Below are 25,650 nucleotides of genomic sequence, written 5' to 3' on the forward strand. Positions count from 1 at the left end.
ATGCCTGATCACTGCACTGTACACCTGAAGCTGAAGCTGAACAATAATGAATGTCAACTACAAGTTTATATATACATATACACATATATATATACGTATATGTATATATACGTATATATATATGTGTATATATATATATGTGCCTGTGTGTATGTATATATATAGTTATAAGAAGCGGAGTACAGCATTAGGAATAATAGAGACAGTGGAAATGTATCGGCTGTGTGTGATGTCAGAGGGATAGTGGATGGGGGAAGGGGGATTGACACAGTGAGGGATATAAATGATAAATGTCTAACTATTACTTTGTTTTGTGCACCTGAAACTAATTAAAAAAAAAAAAAGAAAAAAAGGAACCATTACTAAATGCTGGCATGCTGGGGAATGCAAAGGCATAAAGTGAATTAAGGTATTGTCCTTGCTCTTAAGAGACTTCAGGCTCTTTTCTAAGAGGACAATAGAAAATACCTAAAACATTTCTTATTTGTTTTGAAGGGGAGAAGAGCCACCAAATAAGTCCTATCTTGTGAGGTCACCAATCTTTGAACTCCAGACATCGGAGGTTGGAAGGTCATTACATGTTATATAATCCAGTGCCCACATTTTACAGACAAAGAGAAACCCAGAAAAGTAAAAGAAGTTATCTAAGATTGCAGGGTTGGGACTAGACCCACATTTCCTGACTTCTAATCAAGTGCTCTTTCATCTGCATTTCACTACCTCTCTTAGAGTTCAATGGACTTTTCTCATTCCTTGTTCTTCCCATACTTAGGCTGCGCCCAATGAAGTCAACTAGACTCAGATTCATAGCTCATGCTGTTTTCCCATTATACTCTCATCTTTGAAAAGTCTACTTCATAGTTTTACTTCCACAGATAATTTAAAAAAATATAAAGGACTTCCTTTGGCCTAGGTAGTAGAGAGACTACCACCTCAAATAAGGCATACTTCCTACTTCTGAGGAATTTATTGTAAATGTAAACACCTCAGACAGCAACGTTGTATGTGCGAAACTTATCACCACCCAGTCCAATTTTCTCATGGAGATCTCCTTTTTAGGTCAACCACACCTTAATTCTCTATGCCCCATGGTAAAATCTTGACGCTATTTTTGCTGCTCTGTCATGAAAGTGAGAGTTTCAGGTTTTTTAATCCTTGCTCTACCACTAATCGATTAGTTGTGAAACCCTGGGCGGGTCATACCTTCTGGGCTTACTCTTCTCAATCAGTAAAATGAGGAAAGCACCGACTTACTATGATTCACCTTCTTTTCAAATAAAATCAAACTCAAGGTACTGAGCTTAATCAATTTCATCCTTATTTATTTATTTTTGCGTATCTCTCAGGTTTATCCCTCCTCCTTCATGTTCATCATAACCAAGCCCCCTCATTTCTGGATTATTGTTAAGCAGGCTTCAAGTTCTTCAGTGTAGATGGGACTTGTTAAAGGCAACTTTAAGCAAGATTTAGCCTTGAGCTACACAGGTCCAAATGGAGCTAGAAAACTAGTTAAGACACCTGTCGGAATGAAGATCAATTTCACAACAAAGGCTGTTGTGTAAGTCCCTCCCAAGCTGCCTTCAGCTGGCCTCTCTGCTTTTACTTCACGGCTCCTCAGCACCCGGCCTTTCCGCCTACACCTTCATGTCTTTAATGTTGGTTCCTATCCTTCCTGAGGAAAGTTTTACTTTTATGAATGTAATTCCAACAGTTTCTTTAAGGCCAAGTTCTACAAAGTCAGTAAGTTTTCTTTTCTCTTAACTGTTATACAAATACTTAGAGTATCAATAATAATCCCCTTTTCTAACTTCCTCTAATGAATATTGTTAAGTATAAAAATATTGTTAAGTGATATGTAAAAACATTCATTCAACATTCCTAGAAGAATGCATATAAAGGTGGTGTAAAGAGTATAACTTATTTTCTTTATTATTTCTTCTTATTTCCTTTACAAATTAAACAATTGGTTGTTGATCTTTTTGGTGGAGGATTGATATATACTTTTAATAGTTTTAGAATATTTAGTAAGTAGAGTATTAAAATGTTTTCTTGGTTCCAGCATCTTCTGATATATGAAGATGTCTGGACAAAGTATATGAATTGTTACCAATTAACATATGACTAATTTAGGCAGACGTTCAAACAAGCAGTGAGTAATGTTATATAAATGCTGGCAGGGTAACTTATTCCATTATTAGATAAGCTCTGAAGACTATTTATAGTTCGGTCGCAAAACAATCAGGGCCAATCTTGACCAAATGATTGTCACTGTTAGTCTTAATAATAGCAGAGAAGGATTTGGGGGAAAAACCTAAAGTTTTATTTTCCCTCTTTCAGATTCTCTTATTGCTGCTAAGCCCTAATTTGAATACCTTTTTCGGAGAAAGGCCACAATTAGAGGAGTAAAAGGGTTTTGTGTGGCAAGAATAAAGTAGTACTGTCATATCCCATCAGTGCTCTCAGCACCCAATCTCCAAGAACATTCTCTGCACTGTCTTGTACCAACTCCAAAAGACATTTCCCCAAGAAACGAGTTTTAAGCAATTTCAGTTTCTATCACTACTGAACAGATATCCATTATATTACGAAAAGATTCTGTTAACCAGCATTTGTTAATTACAGTGGAGACCAGAAACATGCAAAGTTTCAAAGAAAACAATTGAAGGGAACATCTGAAAGCAATTTCCCCCCCATTCTTTGTTGTTTCGCTACTCACGGCAAATCTTCCAAACTGGACGCTTCATGCCTTGGATCCAACAGATCATAACCACATTCATTGTAGATTTCCAAGTAGGAAATGTGCGTTGTGTATATTTTGCTGGTGTCCTGATTGGCAAAGGGGAAAGACATTATTTAATGGCTCTAAATAACGATTCAGCTCAGAGTAAGATGAGCACACTTATCCCGGTAGTTTCCTCACAGTTTCTCTCCTTTTCTCTTTCACTTTGTATGGTTTACATTTTCAGTTCGTGACACTTTCAAGTTGCCAGTAACCATATGCATGAAGCTTTTTTTTTTAATAGCCAATACCCATGATTACAAGCAATGTTAGTCTGTGATTCCGTATTGGTTCCATGTTATACATAAAAGTCCATATACACGTACAATGAGCTGACTTGGTTGCAGAACTGTATAACACTATGTTTCACTTTCGGACCAAAAAAAAAAAAAAGTTACTGAGAAAACCTTACATTCTGTGAATAGTCTATTCATAAAAAACAAACAAACAAACATGGAAGTGTTACTTTGGTTTAAAAACTTCAGTAGCAAAGAGTTTCCATCTTTGATCATAATTCTTTTTTAACTTTTTAATATTCAAATTTTCTAATGATACAAACAGATGACAGGCAATAACTACTTAATGGAAAGTGAATTCCAGGGCACAGACATAGTTTAGATTAACTGGGTAACTGTAAGAATGGACATTACCACTTCCTGGCCTATACCTGACTTGTTGGGTATTTATCCTGGCCCAAGTGGCAATTCAGGGATATTTAGCTACTGAGTAGAGAGAGGTATTTTCTATGGCTCACTGCCATAAAGCAGTGACACAGGCATCGATGAAATTAGGATAAATGTCAAGGGAACTGGTCCCAGTTTCAGTTCTGTGAAGCAACAAAAAGGACCCATCCCACTGGGATGGAATAAAACAGGGAATTTTTTCAGCTCTTGAGAAAACTCCAAATTCAATTTTCAATACAAAATATCGATAGCACCTTCTTCTTGTTCCTCCCAAAATATAAATGCTTCCAATTCTGTACATATCATCCTGCTTCTCATAAGAGAAGAATGTATTTGTGTCTGTGGCAAGAAGGTTGGCAGGTTGTCAGAGTGGATACTCAGACAGGATTTGCTTAAGATGACCTTCCTGATTGATTTTCATCCATATCCAAGACAATCCACTTAACAGGTATTATTGAAGGAGAGAGAACCAAGTCACAGAGACGGGGGAGAAAGCAGCAGCCTGCGACTCCAAAGCTGGAATTCTAGTCCTACTAGCTAGGAGCCCCCACCATGTTAGGCCTCAGTTTGCACCCCCAATATAGTGAGGAAGCTGGAAAATGAATTCCTACGTGTTCTTCAGTTTACAATTAATATGATTCTCTGTTCCTGAAATGGCTCAAACTATCCAAATAGAGATACCACCCTTTCATTAAAACAATGAACAATGCACCTGTGAGCCAGAAGACAACTATAGTGAAATGCTTAAGCTACAGCTGAAATTTCATGTTCGGTGTCTGTGAAGGTGACAGCATGGACTGAACCTCTACAAATAAAATTTCTCCCAACTAAATGCTGGGAACCTTACTGACGTGGGTGCCTCTGGCTGCTTATCCTGCCAGAGATCCATCAGTTACCTTAGTCTCCTGGTTTAGTAAAGGCACCATTTCAACACAATCCTTTGGGTTGAAGTTTGGCTCAGTGCAGGTATCAAAGACCATAAATACTAGACAGACTCTGTGTGGCCTTTAGTCTCGTCCAGTGTTTCCTAAACTATTCCTGCAAACACTCATGGAAAAAAATGTTCCATGGTTAACACGTATATACTGTTCCTCTCTGGAAGATTCTCAGAGCACATTAAGACGATGGCAAACAGGATCCTGAGATCCTGTTTAAAACAACATATTTCTAAAACTCATCTGAACATACCTGAAATATTCCACAGGTTACGGGTTGAGGTTTTAGCACACAGCTTTGAGCTCATCTTAGCGTAAGAGAAAAAACTGGGTTTGAATATTGGATCTGCCATTTGCACCCTTATCCTCAGTTGTTTAACCATAAGAATGAGGATAATAACCCTTATCTTGAAGATCTGTTGTGACAGAGAAATAGGGTTCTGTATTTAAAAAATCCTACCAAAAATGTGTGGGCTGTAATAGGCACCAATAAATTGTTGCTCTTGCTGCTGTTATTATCATTGCTGCTGTTGTTTTTATTATTTCTAAAAGCCTTCAGATGGAGAATTCAGTATGTGAACATAAAAAGAAAAGCAACATGAACAGCTAACGTGTACGTCCAACTGCAGTGGAGAAACTCTCTTCTTCCAGAAATTAGAAGAGATCATAAAAAGTCAGGAAAATGGCAGGCCCACTGCCCTGAGATGAGCGGGACGATGCCTTGGGCTCCTCTGGCTTCTGCATTTTCTGGGCTTTTATTGGAACACATACTTAAAATTCACCGAGCTATGTGGCCAGCTACCTTTCCTTATTACCCTTTGCTTAGTGTTTAGACTTGCCAGACTGTAATGTAACACACATGTTTGCTGCAGACAGACTTTTCTCCTGCCCCAAAACAAGTTTGAACTTCACAATACTAAAAAATAATGAGCAGTGATTTCTAAAATAGATGGACTCAATTTTCTTCTTTTAAAATCATTGAAAACGTGCTCCTACCACACTCCCAGGCACTGAAGGACCCGGTAATACACTGGACCTTAGTTTATCTTGAAACAAATACTTTGCATAAGTCAAATGTTTCCTTTAAGAATTCTAGAGAGCTCCACGTGGCCCTCTACAGCAATCAGCCGGGGACATCTGAGGACCTGTCTGCATATTTCAGCCATACAATGTGGACAAACGTTATCAGGCACTTTAAGCTGCTTCTGACTTGTCTTGCCACAGTTCAGTTCGATTATAATGAATGCACTGTGATCCATGGTGGAAATTTCCAAAGTTGTCCTGCCTGTAACTGGGTCTGATGGGCTCTCTCAAACCCAGGAAGTTATTTAGGATCATTCAGAATGAAATGGGGTTTAGAATAATGTCACTGACAAACAGATATAAAATAGTGAACCCAACATATAGCAGGTACTTGGGAGAGCCATTTGGGTTTTTAGCCAGGGATTTTGGTAACCATAGACAAAATTTAAAAAGAGGCAAATATATTTTCTATTAAGAAAGGATTTGTTTTCTCTGTTTAACTTAATCAGGGGAATTGGCTTCATTTGTTCTGAGTTTCAAAGGGCTCTTTGAAATTGGTCAGGGATCATCTGTCCATATGTATATGTAGTACAGTAAGTCCTCCCTTAACATTGTTGATAGGTTCTGCAACTTTAAATGAAACGGCGTATAAAACCAATTTTTACCATAATTAATTGATGTAAACAAGAGTTCAGTTCTCATGGCATCTCATCAATGTTATAATGAAGCTGTTGAACAAACAACATTATTCAAGGACCTGTTGTATATGGATATCAACAGCTGTAGGAATAAGTGTCATGGACTAAGTAAGCATCCACAATGTGCCGGGAACTAGTCAATACCTTTAAGTACAGAATGCTCAGCTCTCACAGCAACGCCACAAGATGGAGACCTTAAGTATATATATAACTGCCCCAAGGCCACATGCAGTGGCACACTTGCTCAGAAGCAGGTCAGCCTGCACCAATTTCAAGAAAACAGGCCACCACAGTAGGCCACAGCACCAAAAACTATTAGAAATTCTATTCCCAGTTTGTGAAATCTGGGGACTAAAACAGCTAATGTCAGAAATAAATAAGTAAATGAAAAGAAGGGATTTGGATCCAACAGACTATACTCAACGCTTTCTCTTCCACATTTTCTGGCATGCAGAGTTGGAATGTTTGAGCTAGTGAGAGATGAGCTGAACTAATGGGTAATTGCTACTTTATGGATGGAAATGAGAATTATGCAGATCTCAGCAATTTCTTCTCATCTTTGCAACTGAAAATGCAAACAGCATAGAGTCGAGAAATTTTGGAATGAGTGTTACACTGACCTAGTTAGGAAATTTGTTATACAGAATTAGTACAACCGAGCAATTGTTGGAACTAGCAGGGATGCTGGAGATCTTCTAGTACCATTCAACCCCTGCTTTCACGGAGGGGAGAACTGAAACCCAGAGAAGTGACTCACTGTAGAGAATTTGTTTAAATACAACTTTATTTGTTTAAATAAAGCCAGTCTGGGACATAGAGGCAGTGTATGTAGTGGTAAAAAGCACAGAGTTTGGCATCACACAGCCCTGGGATGGAACTCCAGATCAGTTACACACAAGGACCCAAAGAAAGATATTTAATCTGAGACTCAGTTTTCCCAACTATAAAAGGGGGATAAGGATACCTACATCGTTAGTTGTATTATGTGTTGTATTAAATATGGATAAAGGAACGGGCACTTGGAGCCACACAATATAAATGATGCATAGAATATAGATAGGGAATTCAACTTTATAATAATATTAATTGCAATAGGATTTTCACTCTGGTAAAAAATTCCTCTGTACTTCTATCAAAAGTGTGATAAAGGAAGAAGCACATTATCTATCCTATTCAGTGCTTTAGCAGCTAAACAAAGGTCTGTTCGGGAAAAGGACCTTCTGTTTCTTAGTGAAGAATGTAAGATATTAGTTGGTAAAATGTGTTATGTGTTCTTTTAACACATAAGTGTATCAGAAGGAACTCCCTTTGAGCCTTTGCTGAAACAGCATCCCTTTAATGAGAAGCACCTTCTTAATTTCCACTTTTCAGCAAAATCCCGAACTTCTCTTAAATGTAACGGACAGAGTTATTACACAATAATACTTCCTCACTTAGATACAGTATAATACAATGCCACAATAATTTGTTTGCCCACAGTACATTTCTGCTGAGTATATCAAATACAAAATGAACTCACAGTTGCATACCTTTTGTAATTGCTCAAAGATGTATGACAGTGTCCTTGGGATAATGCCTCTGTCACTGTAGCGCTCTGCCCCACCGGTGATGGTGAACGTCTTACCACTGCCTGTTTGCCCATATGCAAAGATGGTACCATTGTAACCTGCCAGGACACTGAAGAAAGGAACGGCACACTTTTAGTATCAAAACGGCTAACTGTATTTGTACTAAATAGCTCATCTCATAATAGCGACCACATTCACCACTATTGAAAAGACACCAATACAAATATTTATACATGTTGAGTATATAGCAGATTTACTCTTGTATCCAGGAGCATCAGCACATTGATGGTTTTCTTGAAAAAGCACCTGCGATTACAATGGGGTCCCAGCACCTTAATTATCTTATTTTAAAACTAGGATAAAATTTTCATTTTAGAATGGTTTTACATGTACAGAAAAGTTGCAAATATAGTACAGAGAGTTCATGTAACCCCACCCTTAGTTTCCCCTACTGTTAATATTTTACATTAGCATTGTACATGCCTCACGACTAATGAACCCATATTGATATACTATTACAAACCTTATTAAATTTTCCTTGGTTTTTACATGTCTCTTGGTTTTTTATATCTTTACTCAGAAATAATTGATCTATAACACATGCAAGTTTGAGGTTTACAATGTGATGATTTGATATACACATATATTGTGAAATGATTACCACAATAATATTAGTTAACATATCATATCCATCACCTCACATAATTACCATTTCTTTCGTGGTGATAACATTTACGATCTACTCCCTTAACTGTCATATATATAATGCAGTATTGCTAACAACTGTAATCACCACGTTGTACACTTATTCATCTTGTAACTGGAAATTGGTACCCTTTGACCAACATCTCCCAATTTTCCCTATCCGTAGCCCCTGGCAACCACCATTTTAGTCTAACTCATGGAAATCCCATGAGTTAGGTTTTTCAGATTTCACATAGAAGTGAGAACATACAGTATTTGATTGTCCCTATCTGACTTAATCCAATTACATAATGCTCTCAAGGTCTATCCATGTTGTTGCGTTGTTTTTTTGATAGAAAGTTTTCTAAAATATATGAGGCATTCTGTGTGTTGAAAACAAAGAATACAGAGCACAAATTAGCATTTTCATCTTGACTTAGCTACAGCCTATGAAAAGTGAGTACTACAGGGTGCTACATTGGCACGTGCTGATTGTTATGCCTATTTGTTATACTTAAATCTTCTTTCTCATTACCAGTTGTCCTAGTGTACATGCCTCTAGTGTGCGTTCTTTTTTCCCATATCTGTTGTGGGATAGAAAACCAGATGGTAAAACTTCATAGAAAGCTGCGTAAAATAAAAAGTTTATGTAGAACACCTCTATATATTTTATGGCTACTTATTTATTCCTGTAATGTAATAAATAATTAATGTAAATGGGCAAAACTTGTCTCCGATTTCTTTTCTCTAGAGCCCCTTATCCCAATTACGCCCTCTCCATTGGACACTGGGCAACTTCTAGTCTCATTTGTCCTAAAGGAAGATATTAACACAAATAAAGAAAGATAAATGGTGGGTTAAAGACCTTTGCAAATTCACTCCTCCACAAGAACAATGATCACAGCGGGGAAAACTGTCGAAATCAACTTTTTCAGATCCCTGGAAATTATCCAAAGGCTCACAGCAATCCAAAGAGTGCTCACTCAAGGAAAATGGCTGCATCGCAGTCAGAATAGTGAGCTTTGTGGTATTTTGACTTGACTATTCCCAATGCCTTCATCCCAGCTCCATGTTAGACTTGAAAAACAACAGCTTTGCAACCACAGTAACTGTAAACAACTGGAGACTAGCAACTACTGGAGGGGGCGGTACATGTCTGGAGCACCCCCAAAAGCCCAAAGAATTGTACTTCTCTGACCTGTCTGGAAGCTCCCAGGAACAGCCCCACTCGCAGTTCTTACCTTTGACAGACTCCGAGATCACTACAAACAGTACAAACAGCCCTATCCCCGGGGTGTTGGGGTTTTTTTTCTTTTGAAAAAAATCATAGTGAGTGTTTTATATCATAGTTGCCTTAGGCTGCAATACCAGGATGGCAAACAAAGGATGAATAAATCTAACAATAGAAATCTGTGAACTGCAATGTCTAGAAGAGGCTTTGAAAAGTTATGAAATATTCCTGGGAGTCTCGAAGGCCACATACATGTGTAGGCTTTTCGCACACAAAGGAGGGACCTGAGAAGGTCCTTATAGCTCACCGCTGGCTGACTGTGAGGCTCTGAACAAGCAGGAAGTGAAGCCTAAAGCAGAGTTATAAATTCCTAGAGCATCGAAGGGGTGTCCCCAGCACACACAGACAGCCCTTCATCAAAGGGCTGGAAACTGATTTGTTTAAGGCATTTAAAAAAATTTCTGTCCAGTCATTAGCTGAGCGCTAAGTCACCAGAGCAGGGACTTCAGAGGCTGCATACATTGAAGAATACATACTTTACAGAGTTAGTCCAGAAAATTCACTTAACAAACAAACAGCAGCAGCAACAACAATAACAAACAACAACAAACCCTGGGAAGGGTTGGAATCTGGTTTCCAAAGCTGTCATATCACACTACTTAAAATGCCCAGTTTTCCAACAACAACAACAAATTATGAGAAACAAAGAAACAATAAAGTATTTCCCATACAAAGAAAATAAAATGTTTAATAGAAACAGTCATTGAGGAACCTCAGATTTTGGCTTACTATATAAAAAGTTTAAGTTATCTAATATATATGTGTTCAAAAGACAAAAGCAATGCACATTTAAAAAAATTAAAGGAAATCATGAGAATGATGACTCCTAGAAAAGAAAATATCAATACAAATAGGAATTGTAAAGAACCAAATGGAAATTCTACAGTTGAAAAGTAAAATAACCAAAACAAAAAATTCACCACAACAGCAAATTTGAGTTGGTAGAGGAAAGAATCAATGAACTTCCAGATAGGTCAATTGACAATATCTAGTCTGAGGAACAGAAATGATTTGAGACCAAATGGGAGTCCCAGGTAGAGAGGGAAGAGACTATTTAAAAAAAAATAATGGCCAAAAACTTCCCAAATTTGATGAAAAATATTAATCTACATATCCAAGAAGCTCAATAAATTCCAAGTAGGATAAACTCAAAAATATCCAAACCTAGACACATCATAATCAAACTGTATAAAGACAAAAAAATATTGTAAGTAGCAAGAAAGAAGTGACTGATCACATATGAGGAATCCTTAATCAGATCAACAGTAGATTCTCCTCAGGAACCAGAAAGGCCAGAAGGCAATGGAATAACATATTCAAAATGCTGAAAGAAAGACTAGTTTGAATATCCCTTTTTGCAGAAATTGACAAGCTTCTCCTAAAATTTACATTTTAATTTTGTTTTCATATTGTTCATTGATACTGTTACTTCTGCCCTTCCAATATAGATGTTTTTTTCTTTCACTTTCTTGCGCAAATGCACTGGCTAGTTTGCTAGTGACAAATTCTCTCATTTTTTGTTCATCTGGGAATATCTTAATTTTGCCATCATTTTTGAAAGATAATTTTTGCAGATATAGATTTCTCTGTTTGCAGATGGCATGGTCTAGTATATAGGAAACCCCAAAGAATCCACTATGGAACTATTACAAGTAAGAAACAAGTTCAGGAAGGTTGCAGAGTGCAAAACTTAACGTTGTGAAAATGAACTGAAAAGCGAGATACATAGTCATGCAATCCTTATCAAAATCTGAGCTGCTTCTTTGCAGAAATGGACCAGCTTCTCCTAAAATTTATATGGGTATTTAAGGGACCCAGAATAGCCAAAACAACCCTGAAAAGGAACAAAAGGGAGAACTCACACTTCCCAATTCAAAACCTACTACAAAGTTAAATTAATCAGGAGGGTGGGATGACGGCACAAGGACAGACGTATGGATCCATGGGAAAAATTGAGAGTCCAGAATAGACCCTTACCATTATGATTTTTGATACGGGTACCAATATCATCCAATCAAGGAAATAACAGTCCTTTTAACAAATGATGCTAATACAATTGGATACATACATGCAAAAGAATAAAGCAGGACCTCTACCTCAGACCACATACAAAAAATTAAGTTAAAGTGGATAATTATCCTAACACAATAGCTAAAAGTAAAAACAAAACACAACAAAAAACCTATTAAAAGAACATATAGGAGTAAATCTTCATGAACTTGGATTTTGCAATGGTTCCTTAGATATAACATTAAAAGCACAACAGCCAAAGGAAAAAAAAATAAACTGGACGTAATCAAAATTAAAAATCTTTGTGTTTCAAAGGACACATCAAGAAAGTGAAACGACAATTCACAGAATGGAAGAAAAGGCTTGAAAATTATATATCTGACAAGAAATTTGTCATAATATCCATAATCCATAAAATATAAGTCTTATAACTCAATGATAAAGAGACAATTAAAAAGTGGACAAAGGAATTGGACAACAGTTCTCTAATGAAGATACAGCCAATAGCACGTGAAAAAAATGTTCAACATCATTAGTCATTAGGAAAATGCAAATTAAAACTACAATGAGATACCACTTCATACTAACTAGGATGGTTAAAATAAAAAAGACAGACAATTGCAAGGGTTGGTGAGGATGTGGAGCAACTGGAACCCTTATACATTGCTGGCAGGGATGTAAAATGGTGCAGTTGCTTTGTGGTTCCTCAAAATGTAAACAGCGAGTTACCACATGACCCAGCAATTCCATTCCTAGGACACGTCCAGCAGAATGGAAACGTGTGTCCACACAAAAATTTATAATGAACGTTCATAGTAGCATTATTCTAAATGGTTCAAAAGTGAAAATAACCCAAGTGTCCATCAACTGATGAGTGGATGAATCAAATGTGTCATATCCATACCACGGGCCATTAATTGGCCATGAAAAGGAATAAAGTTCTGATACATGCTACCAATATGGATAACCCTTGAAAATATTGTTAAGTGAAAGAAGACAATCACAAAAGGTCACACATTGTATGATTTCATTTATATGAAATGTCTAGTATAAGCAAATTCACAGAGGCAGAAAGGAGATTAGTGGTACCAGAGGCTGGGAGTAAGGAAGAATGGGGAATATTGCTAATGAATATGGAATGGGGCTTCTTTTGGGGGTGATGGAAACGTTCTAAAATTAGATAATGGTGATTGACAGTTGTACATTTATACTAAGAACTACTAAATTGTATATTTTAAAGTGAATTTTTGGCATAGAAATAATATCTCAAAGAAGTTGTTATAACAGTAAGATAGTAAAGAAGAATCTATTCTAAGTTGTTAGCAACTAGATGTGTTTTAAGACCTCAGCAGTAGTATTTTTAAAAGATGGAAAGATGGAATAGTAACTTAAAAAAGGTATGAAAACTAATGATGAACTTCAGCAATAAACAACAAGATGGACATATGGGTGAGAAATATTTCTGAACTTCCTAAAATCAATAATGCAGACTTCTGTCTAATTCATCGCAGGTAGAGACAGTCCTGATATGTAAATAAATCAATGCTTCATAAACCCAGAGTTGATGATCAGATGAAATCGCCAGTGTAGAAATCCTCTCCTTCCTTTTGCAAAATACATTTTCCCTATAAATTTAAATTATAAAGCTAAGATATTTTGTCATATCTTATCGTTTAATATTCTCATGAATAAAACAAAAGTAAAGCTTCTACCCTCTTGGCAATAATAAATTGAAGTATTACTCCACACACATCACATTTACACGCTGGAAAAATACAAACCATTCAAGTTTCGTTTTTCACTTTTATTACTTTTTATTTGTTTTACTAGACCCCGAGTAGAAGAAGGCTATTTAGAAGTATCTGCATAAAGTGAGACTTCATTTTGTTTACCCAGATAAGAAGGCTTTAAGAATCTCCTCATACGATGTCTAAATCAAAGTAATCAACAGAAAATTATTTTTGTGATGATAATTTAGTTCACTGAACCGAACCAACGATATTATAGTCCTGAAAATTTGAAAACATGGCACAGTTGAAAACAATAACAACAAAGCAATAGGGTCATGGATTTTATAATTGATGTCACGAGAGGTCTTCTAACTACTTTTTGTCCAACAGAAGAATCCTTTCTAAGGTATTTCTGAAAAGCAAATATTTGTACTATGCTTAAACAGCTGTTTGATTCAGGAGCAGGATGGAATCAGAGAATCCCGGTGGGGCTGCCTTCATTTTTGAGGAAGAAGGGGCAGGTGAGGTGGTACCTTAAAATGCAGTTTAGTCTTAGAAAAATCGAGAATCCCAGGAAAATACATATTCATATTTTATAAAACTGTTTATTGGAACGAAACAAATTAGTTGACTCAGAAAACACAAACCAAACAATTAGTACTAAGAGCAGAATTTTTAAACTAATAGAGATTATATTTATATTTATTTCACTAAAAATCTTTGCCTAATGTCAACAAGACTAATCTGGAACAGAATTATCAAAATTAAGGCCCCTATTTTAAACATATAGTTCCTCTGTTACTCCAGCTTGCCTTTTACACAGCTCTATGAGCCCGAGTAGCTGAAATTCACTTATTTTGATCTGTTTTTTATTCTCAGAACAGTTCATTTCTGTCCACTGCAACCCTCTTCCCTCATAAGCAGCCTCAAGCAGCTCTTGGGTACAGACCAAACTGTCTTTCATAGAGAATGTGGTAAGCAGACCTTTTTTTTTTTTATGTTAGTTTCAGGTGTACAAAACCACGTAATGATTAGACACTTACCCCTCACAAAGTGATTAGACACTTACCCCTCAAGTCTGCTACCCCTCTGACATCATATATAGCTGGTACAATACCACCGACTCTATTCCCTGTGCTGTACTTGACATCCCGTGACTATACACATATATATAAAATGATAGTTGACATTCAATATCATTCTACGTGAGCTTGAGGTATGCAGTGCAGTGGTCAGGCATCTACACAGTCTATGAAGTGGTCCCCCTGATAAGTCCAGTGCCATCTGGCACCGTATATGATCTTTACAACATTATTGATTATATTCCCATACTGTATTTCACATCCCCATGACTTTTTTGTGACCACCAATTTGTACTTTCTAATCCTTTCACCTTCTCCCCCATCCCCCAACTCTTCTATAAAGAAGAATGAAATCTTACCATATGCAGCAACATGGATGGACTTAGAGAATATTATGATAAGGGAAATAAGTCAGACTGAGTAAGATAAATACCATATGATCTAATATGTGGAATCTAAAGAACAGAATAAGTGAGCAAACAAAACAGAAACAGACTCAGATATAGAGAAAAAACTGATGGTAAGTAGACTCTTAATCGTTTCACTTTCAGAATATTTCTGAGTGAATAATTCAGCAGCCTAAATTTTTAAGAGAAATTTGAACCGAAAACAGTAACAATGCATAATGAACACAGTTAACACAATTCAGTTTTGCTATCTATAAAATTAATCTTTCCACCTGTTAAGCCAAATGAGCATGCAATTTATAAAATTTCCAGCAAATTTTGGTCGTGGGGTGTCATCCAGGGTCTCAGCTCCCGATCCCCGCACAAGAACTCAGGACATGGTGAGGCCAAAAAGGAATAGCAATGGAGCCATGGATAGGGGAGTCATACCACTATAATTTCTCTGGCGGCTGGGTTGGAGACACAGGAAGCAGGAGCCACACGATCCACAATCCGCCGTCCGCCTCTCTGCCAACCAACCAACCCCTAGCACAGCCACGGCAGTTATATGAGTGGCTAATGGCTAACTTGTTACAGCTGACGGCCAACTAGTCACAGCTGATGGCCATCTACTACCCAAGCCAGCACCTTTCCACGTGAGGTCGAGAGCCTGGAAACTGCTCTCTGGGATTCTGTCCCCACATGGGGCATTCGCTTTGCTAAAGGAAAAGGAGGGAGCAAAAAAAGTTGGGGGGACCTACCCTTCTGAGGAACTTGAGAGGGCAGTACACTTGGAGAGCTATATTTTTCTGCACAGCAAGCTTTCTTAGTCCCTCTTCTTCTGGTAATATACCCATACAAACACACATATGCACACACACACATATAATCTTCAAGCTCATACGGAACAGGCAGGTGTACAGGGCACACAACTCAGTCCTGGCCAACCACACCACCTCTTTCTGTCACAGTCCATCCTATCCCTGCCTCATCTGTAACAACTACCGTACTGTTCCAAGAGGCTGATGACAATGCCTCATGCAGAGCACGTAACCGTCCCTCCTGTATAGCTTTTGAGAAGAAAAAACTCTCTTTTCGCTGGGAATCTTGAACCGTCGTTGCCAGAGGCCATGCCCCTGCCCTACTGCACAAGGAAGTAGGGCCCAGCAAAGGGCAGATGGTGGAGAAGGAATCTTGGCTGTGTCAGCTCCCTAGTTGGAGTAGCGAAGACTGCTTTTTACAGCACTCCCTTCAATTCTCTGAACTGACCCAGTTGTGTGAGCCAAGAAACCCTTTCTTTTCTGCGAGTTAGGATTCTGCTATGTGTAACCAAGAGAGTCCTACCTAATGTAAAGTTTCTAGAGTGATCTGAAAAAAAATATCTTTTGAACCTTGGTTTAGACCAGCAGTCTCAAGCTGGCAGTGAATCTTGCCTCCAGGAATGTTTGAACCTACTTAAATGTGAGTGGCTTTGTGGAACATCTGTCCTGCAGGTGGCCGTAGTCCCCACCACTCCCTATAGTCTCACACCCGCGGCTCCCCAAGCGTGTGTTACCTGCCTAGACTTGAAGGCAGGGCTGCCTCACTGCACAGCAGCAGGGTGCCAATCACAGTGCAGCCCACGTGAAGGCCAGCGCTCCCCCCACTCCCAGGGCTGCACAGTGCTCGGGCGTTCATGTGAACTGCTGTCAAACGTGTCCCTCTGATGTGTGAACGTGGCAGGCCTGCTTATAGGCACCTGAGGTTAGTTCTCCTGGTGTAGACATGGTCCTTCTAAAAGCATCTCCTGGCAAGATCGTCCTACGATCCGGTGCAGATTCACGTGTATGAGGTATTGATCTAATTGTAATTCCTGATAGAGAAATAAAGGAGGTTACATAGTTAACCTTAGCTGACCTAAATCAAATCATTAGCTATTTTGGCGGGGAGGCGGGGGGAAGGAATACCCAAGGGATGGCTATCTAGATTAAAAACAACCTACGTGTCCAAGATATGCTTTTGTCAGAAAAATAAAACTGCAACTGTGGAGTATGTGGTAACTGATACACTTGGGATCATCATTTAAAGCTTTCTGTAAGCACCTGTGAGCATACTGGTTATTGGATCAGGATGACAAACAAGAGGCCCAAGGCCACATACGGCCAGCAGAGCATTGGGTTTGCCAGGACTGTCTTTTCTTTCTTCTCTTCCTTTTTTAAAAAATTTAAACTTATAAAAAGTTTAATCTGACTGTTCTTGGCCCTGGGGTCAGAGTTCCCCAGTTCAGGCACACATACCACCGTTCACTACCGTGTTTCCCCAAAAATAACACTGGGTCTTATATTAATTTTTGCTCCAAAAAACGCATTAGGGCTTATGTTCAGGGGATGTCCTCCTGAAAAACCATGCTAGGGCTTATTTTCCGGTTAGGTCTTCTTTTCGGGGAAACACGGTACTACTCTCATTGGCTTCCTTCAGATTAGCGGCCTGCCCTCTATGGAATTCTTAGTTTGACAACCTGTGGTATAAGGTAAGTCAGATAAAGGCTAGGAGAGTAATACTATGATATAAAAACAACAAAACTAAACTAAACATAAGAATGAGATGGGCATGGAAAAATCTTCCAGACTTTGAAATGTCACAGGCCACCCCCTCCACTGAATCTCTCTCCCAACCATTGCTCACATTTCTTAAGTTTTAAAATATGATGGAAAACAAGAATGTTGGGTGCTTTCTTCTCAGTCACTTGGGCACAATCAGGACTCCCACTCTTGGATGTGTCATAAAAACCAGATCAATAACCGCCTGTCTAGAACCATGTGCAAATTCTCCTCCTTGGATCCAGGGGCTAAGAAAGGGGACCTTTGGAGCTTCTTTCCAGCTCTGTGATTCTCAGGGATTTGTTCACAGTTTTGTCCCAACTACTTTAAACCAAACTTTGCAACAGGCAAATACATCATGGGGCATATAATCCAAACACTCTCCCTTGAAAGGATCCTTGAGATCTTAAGCACACTAAACAGCTTCATATCCATAAGTTCATGGACCGAATCCAGGCCAAAGTGCTCTCTAACTGACGCTGTTTATTATTTCCCAAGTTCCTGAAGAAACCATTTTGCCTTTGTATTAATACTAAGAAGCTCAAATCTGGAAACATAACAGAAACGCATGAAACTTCAATAGAAGAAAATGACCCCTTCTGAACACAATCCAGTTCTGAAATATGTTTCAGTTTGAAGTCCAGCGTACTGTATTAAAAAGTGAAGGCTACATTTTTATCTTATTTACATTATGAAAAATGCATTTACTGTAGCGTTTCTGACAGATATTTTTTCTGTGACCCTTGAGAATAAACACTTAGATTCATTAAATACATAATCATTTTCACATGACCATCTAAGGAGGCAACTAAAATGAAACTACAAAAGTTTATGCAGTAATATGGAAAAATCCATTGTCTATAGAAATTTATTTGGGCACAATCTGGCATAAAGTCTAAACTGATTACTTTGTGTTTCTTTTTTAAGGATACAAAAGAAAATAGAAAAAACCTTTTCCCTAAAATTGTAACACTGAGATCAACACTCAGTAAATTGATCAACCGCATTTTTAAAGCATTCATTATATTACATCAGAAGCTTGGTATGTGTGCTATATGAATTACAGGAGGAAAAACCTACAATACAAGGTAAAACAAAATAATTAGCAAGGTAAGTATCTTTAAATATGTGAGTGTGTGTGTATATATTATGCCTATATAATTTTATAATTTACACATTAATCTGTAACAACAAAAAGACCCAAATGGCGTATTTGTAAATGTGTCTGATACAGAGATAGAGAATTTATAGAAAGTCCTCTACAAAGATTTCTCATTAGAAAGTTCAAAGTGAGAAAACTATTTTCCTGGGAATTCGATTCTTTTTCTTGCAAGGTAGAACGGAGCTTCTGGGCCCTCCAGCCTTCTGAGTAGGTAGAAACAGAAATTCAGAAATTCAGGCTAAGATGTGGGGATGACAGACCCAGAAAAGGGACAAAAGGGACTACCTTATGTGGAGGAGTTGCCTGCAAAGTTCTGAGAGATCATGGAGGGTGGAGGGTGAGAAATAGTGAACTGCAGGGTGGCTGGGAGGGCAGCAGTTAGTTGCCAAGGGTATGGAGGATGCTGAGAGAAGCAACAATGGAGAAAGGTTATTGAAGATGTTTGCAAAACAATAAAAATGCACTCCTCTATCCCTAGCATTTCCATGTGAGCCTGAATACAACCTGACCTCTGTGCATCTTCAAAAGATATGTTGTACATAGACTAGACCACATGAAGCTCTAGTTTATATCAGAGTTACAAGTCTTTCTCTCTATACTTCCAGTCTCAAGACTACTTGCAAAATAATACCTTCTACCTTGATTTCAATTTTGTGTGAAATGGGAATTCAATCACACTTTGATTTCAATGGACAACAACCAAGGGGAGGGGAGAATTTCCCTTTGGAACAGAAAGGTAAGTTAAAAAACACTTTTCATGAAGTTGCTAGTCACTCTTCACTGTGGCTTTAGTTTAATGTCATGGATACACAATGATTTAATGAGATTCAGGAGCTGAGAATCTGAAGTACAAAGATGTGACTTGATTTGGAATGAAAGGAGAAAAAATGAGGCAGAATGTGTGGGCCAGATAGATCATTATTTAGTTGAGTGACCATCTGAGAGATGGCAAGGTTTTCCGGTAAGCCATGGAGAGCTGCTGAAGGGTTTATACAGGTGGGTGGTGGCCAAGTGGTGACATAGTCACTAGAGGGGCACATGCACAGAGGTGGGAGGCAGTCTTGCTGAGAAGACATCCTATGAGCTTATCTTAGTTTCAGGTGTACAATATAGTGATCAACATTTCTATACCTTACAATGTGATCACCCCACTAATTCTGATAAACATCTGTCACCCTATAAACGGATAACAATATTATTATTTTAAAAATATTTTTAAAGATATTTAAAAGATTTTTATTAAAATATAGCTAATACAATGTTTTATTAGTTCCAGGAGAACACTATGAAAAGAGACACAAGGAGAGCAGCAAGGAACAGTGTTCACAAAATTTTGTGAGAAACCCATCCTTCTTCATGGATAATCCAGTCGAAATACCATCTTTATAAAGTGCTATTTACAATATGGTCTCAATAAACTAAAAAAAAGAAACTCTCTACTCTGAAGCAGTCAATCAAACTTTGAATATCTAAATCGTCCTGCAGCACTACAATCTCGGTTTGATCAAAACCGAACTCATTATTTTTCTTCTCATATTCATTCCCCCTCCTTCATTCTCTAGGCAATTTCTCCCGAGATTTCTCTCTATTATCCCTACTTTAAGATGGGAAAACTGAGCGTTAGAAAAGTTAACTGGATCAAGGTCACAATTAAGTGATAAGACTAAAATCAAGGTCTATCTGATTGCAAATACAATATTCTTTCCACTACCTAATTAAGTTATAAAATGAACTGGACCATCTTTTTTTAAAACTTAATGATCCAGTGTGTTCATTAGAATCATATCCAGTTAAATATTAGGCTCAAAGCTGCTATCCTCAGAAATTTATGAGGAAAAAGTACTCACGTGCTACACATAACAATGTTTCAATGATGGACCATATTCGGGGTCTGACAATTAAGTTCACGGACCCATCCTAGAAAAGGTGCTATATACCTCATTGCTGAATATCACTATGGTCACCTTCGAAGGACTCCCCTTGGGAAGCTATGCACTGATGCCAGCGCCTAGTCCACCCTTCAAAGCGATTTTGGAACTCTTTTTCTGGAATGGCCATCAGAGCTGTCATCGTTATTACCCTTATGTCCTGAACGTCATCAAAATGTCTTCCTTTCAATATTCCCTTTATCTTTGGGTAAAGAAAGAAGTCATTGGGGGCCAGATCAGGTGAGTAGGGAGGGTGTTCCAATACAGTTAGTTATTGGTTTACTGCCTGAAAACTCCCTCACAGACAGTGCCGTGTGAGCTTGTGCATTGTCGTGATGCAAGAGCCATGAATGGTTGGCGAAAAGTTCAGGTCGTTTTTGTCTAACTTTTTTATGCAGCCTTTTCAGCACTTCCAAATAGTAAACTCGGTTAGCTGTTTGTCTACTTGGTACAAAGAATTATTCATTATTCGTAATGAATAATTCCTCTGATATCAAAAAAGGTTAGCAACATCGTTGCCACAAGTTCGCGAACTTAATTGTTACACCTCGTATACTATGTTGGTCCCATGAGATTATAATGGAACTGAAAATTTTCTGTCACCTGGGGACATTGTAGCTGTTGTCCTATCATAGCTCAATGCATCACTCAAGTGTTTATGGTGATGCTGGTGTAAACAAACCTACCGCCCTACCAGACGTATGAAAGCACAACACAATTATATGCAGTATACACTACTTGCTAATGATAATAAATGACTATGTTACTGGTATATTTATTTACTACACTATACTTTTTATCATTATTTTAGAGTGTACTCTTTCTACTTATTTTTAAAATTTATTATTTTATTTAACTTAGGTGGTATACAATCTTATATTGGTTATATTAGTTTCAGGTATACAACTACAGTGATTCAACACTTCTATTATCTTAACAATGTGATCACCCCACTAATTCTGATAATCGTCTGTCACCCTATAAACATATAACAATATTATTATTACTTTAAAAAGATTTTTATTAAGATATAGCTAACACAATATTATATTAGCTTCAGGGGTACTGCATAGTTATTCAAAATTTACACACATACACCTAAAGAAGTGATCACCGTAAGTCCAGCAACCATCTGACCCCGTACCACGCTATCATAATATTATTGACTATATTCCCCAGGCTGTACATTACATCCCCATGACTTGTTTTATACCTGGAAATTTGGACCTCTTATTATGCTTCACCATTTTTCCCTCTTTTTAAAATTTTTCAATTACAATCAACATTCAGTATTATTTTATATTCATTTCAGGTGTACAGCATAGTGGTTAGACATTTATATAATTTAAGACATGATCCCCCTGACGAATTTAGTACCCACCTGGCACTATACATAGTTATTAACACATTACTGACTATATTCTCTAAGCTTTAGTTTACATCCCCATGACTATTATGTAACTACCAATTTGTACTTATTAATCCCTTCCCCTTTTTCACCCTATCCTCCCATCTAACACCCGATAAATCTAGTACCCGTATAACACCATACATAGTAATTACAATACTACTGACAATATTGCTTAAGGTATACCATACATCCCCATAACTACTATGTAACAACCACTTGTACTTCTTACTTCCTTCCCTTTTACACTCTCCCCAACCTCCCTTCCCATCTGGCAACCATCAAAATGTTCTCCGTATCTATGAGTTTGTTTTGTTTCATTTGTTTATTTTGTTCTTTAGATTCTACTCATTAGTCAAATCACATGACATTTGTCTTTCTCTGTCTCACTTACTATACTCAGCATAACACCCTTTAGATCCATCCATGTTGCTACAGATGGCAATATTTCTTTTTTTTATTATTAAATTTATTGGGGTGACATTGGTTAGTAAAATTATATAGGTTGCAAGTGTACATTTCTATAATACATCATCTATATATTGCATTGTGTGTTCACCACCCAGAGTCAGTTCTCCTTCCATCACGATATTTTTGATCCCCTTTTCCCTTCTATCCCCCTTGTCCTCTGGTAACCACTAAACTGTTGTCTGTGTCTATGAGTTTTTGTTTCTTTATTTGTTTGCCTTGTTTATTTTGTTGCTTTCAGTTTTATATCCCACAGATCAGTGAAATCATATGGTTCTTGACATTTTCAGTATGATTTATTTTGCTTAGCTTAAAAATCTCAAGACCCAACCATGTTATCACAAGTGGCAGTATTTCATCTGTTCTTATGGCTGAGTAGTATTCCATTAGGTATACATACCACATCTTCTTTATCCAATCATCTATCGAAGGACATTTTTGTTGTTCCCATGTCTTGACCACTGTAAATAATGCTGCAATGAACATCGGGGTACATGTATCCTTACAGATAAATGTTTTCAGATTTTTTGGGTAGATACCCAGGAGAAGGATTGCTGGGTCATATACCGTGTTTCCCTGAAAATAAGATGCAGCCGGACCATCAGTTGTAATGCATCTTTTGGAGCAAAAATTAATATAAGACCCGGTATTATATCATATCATATCACATCATATCATATCATGTTATATTGTATTATATAAGACCTGGTCTTACATTATATTATATAAGACCCAGTATTGTATTATATTATATTATATTATATTATATTATATTATATTATATTATATTATATTATATAATATATTATACCCAGTCTTATATTACATAAGACTCAGTCTTATATTAAAATAAAGACCAGGTTTTAATTTTTGCTCCGCAAGACACATTAGAGCTGATGGTCCAGCTAGGTCTTATTTTTGGGGAAACACGGTAGTAATTCTATTCTCAATTTTTGGAGGAAACTCCGTACTGTTTTCCATCGCGGCTGCACCAATCTGCATTCCCACCAGCAGTATGAGGGTTCCTTTTTCTCCACTGCGTCTCCAACACTTGTCATTATTTGTCTTGTTGATGATATCCATTCTAACAGGTGTGAGGTGATATCTCATTGTGGTTTGGATTTGCATTTCCCGAATAGCTAGTGTAGTTGAGCACTTTTTCATATATCTATTGGCCATTTGTAAGTCTTCTTGGGAGAAGTGTCTGTTCAGGTCCTCTGGCCATTTTTAAATTGAATTGTTTGTGTTTTGTTGTTGAGTTGTATGAGTTCTTTATATATTTTGGGTATTAGTCCTTTATTAGAGGCATTGTTTGCAAATATCTTCTCCCATTATGTTGGTTGCCTATTTGTTTTATTGATGGTTTCTTTTGCTGTGCAGAAGCTTTTTAGTTTGATATAGTCCCATTCATTTATTTTTGCTTTTACTTCCTTTGCCTTTGAAATCAAATTCGTAAAATCCTCTCTGAACACAAGGTCCATAAGTTTAATACATATGCTTTCTTCTATACAATTTATTGTTTCAGGTTTTATTTTTAGGTCTTTGATCCATTTTGAGTAAATTTTGGTATATGGTGACAGATAGCAGTCTAGTTTCATTATTTTGTATGTGGCTTTCCAATTCTCCCAGCACCATTTATTAAAGAGGCTTTCTTTTCTCCATTGTATGTTTTTGGCTCCTTTGTCGAAAATTATCTGCATAAATATATATATATATATATATATATATATATATATATATATATATACCCATATATATATATGGGTTTATTTCTGGACTCTCAATTCTTTTCCATTGGTTGGTGTGTCTGTTTCTCTGCCAGTAACATACTGTTTTGATTACTGTTGTTTTGTAATACAAATTGAAGTCAGGGAGTGTGATACCTCCAGCATGTTCTTTTTTCTTAGGATTGCTTTGGCTATGCAGGGTCTTTTGTGATTCCATACAAATTTGATGATTTTTTTTGTTGTTGTTCTAATTCTTTAAAAAGTGCCATTGGGATTTTGATAGGGATTGCATTAAACCTGTATATTGCTTTGGGTAATGTGGTCTTTTTAACTATGTTGATTCTTCCAATCCATGAACACGAAATATCTTTCCATTTCTTTGTGTCTTCTTCAATTTCTGTTAAGAATGTCTTACAGTTTTCAGTGTATAGGCCTTTCCCCTCCTTTGTTAAGTTTATTCCTAGGTATTTTATTCTTTTAGTTGCAATTGCAAATGGGATTATTTTTTAATTTCTTTTTCTGAAATTTCATTGTTAGCATATAGGAATGCAATTGATTTTTGTACATTGACTTTGCATCCAGAAACTTTACTGTATTTATCTATTGTTTCTAATAGATTTTTGGTGGAGACTTTAGGGTTTTCTATACAGAGAGTGCAAAAAAAATGTATACATATTTTAAGAATGGAAAAAACTATTGAAATTGTTATACTCAACATACAACGATAAGAAAAGATGAACACAAGTCATGTGTATACATTTTTTTGGCATCCCCGGTATAAAGAATCATGTCATCTGCAAAAAGTGACAATTTAACTTGGGAATTTCCTTCCCAATTTGGATGCCTTTTATTTATTTCTCTTGACTAATTGCTCTGGCTAAGACTTCCAATACTATGTTGAATAACAGAGGTAACAGGGAGCAACCCTGTCTTGTTTCCTGATTTTAGACAAAAGGCTTTCACCATTAAGTACGATATTAGCTAAGGGTCTGTCATACATGGCTTTTATTATTTTGAGGTACTTTCCTTCCATACCCATTTTATTAAGTGTTTTAATCATAAATGGATGTTATATCTTGTCAAATGCTTTTTCTGCATCTATTGATACAATCACATGATTTTTGTCCTTTATTTTGTTTATGTGATGTATCACATTGATCGATTTGCTCATGTTGAACCATCCTTGTGCCCCTGGGATGAACCCCACTTGATCGTGATGTATAATCTTTTTAATGTACTGTTGTATTCAATTTGCTGGAATTTTTGCATCTATATTCATCAGAGATATTGGTCTGTAGTTTTCTTTTTTGTGTTGTCCATACTGGGTTTTGGTATCAGTGTAACTTGGGCTTCATAAAATGAGTTAGGGAGTATCGCCTCTTCTTCAATTTATGCAAGAGTTTGAGGAGAACAGTTATTAAATCTTCTTTGAATGTTTGGTGGAATTCACTGGTGAAGCCATCTGCTCCTGGACTTTTGCTTTTGGGAAGGTTTTGGATGATTGTTTCA

General features: G+C 37.1%; 1 protein-coding gene across 1 annotated transcript in view; it reads right to left on the bottom strand.

Moving 5' to 3' along the window:
- The window catches only part of KIF6 (kinesin family member 6), a 403,315-nt gene that overhangs the window by 315,300 nt on the left and 62,365 nt on the right, over positions 1-25,650 (bottom strand). Inside the window, 2 exon segments of the mRNA XM_033102431.1 lie at positions 2,717-2,826; positions 7,648-7,795. Coding sequence (XP_032958322.1) covers positions 2,717-2,826; positions 7,648-7,795 — 258 coding nt within the window.

Source organism: Rhinolophus ferrumequinum, chromosome 3 (assembly GCF_004115265.2).
Source record: "Rhinolophus ferrumequinum isolate MPI-CBG mRhiFer1 chromosome 3, mRhiFer1_v1.p, whole genome shotgun sequence".
Classification (NCBI taxonomy): Eukaryota; Metazoa; Chordata; class Mammalia; order Chiroptera; family Rhinolophidae; genus Rhinolophus; species Rhinolophus ferrumequinum.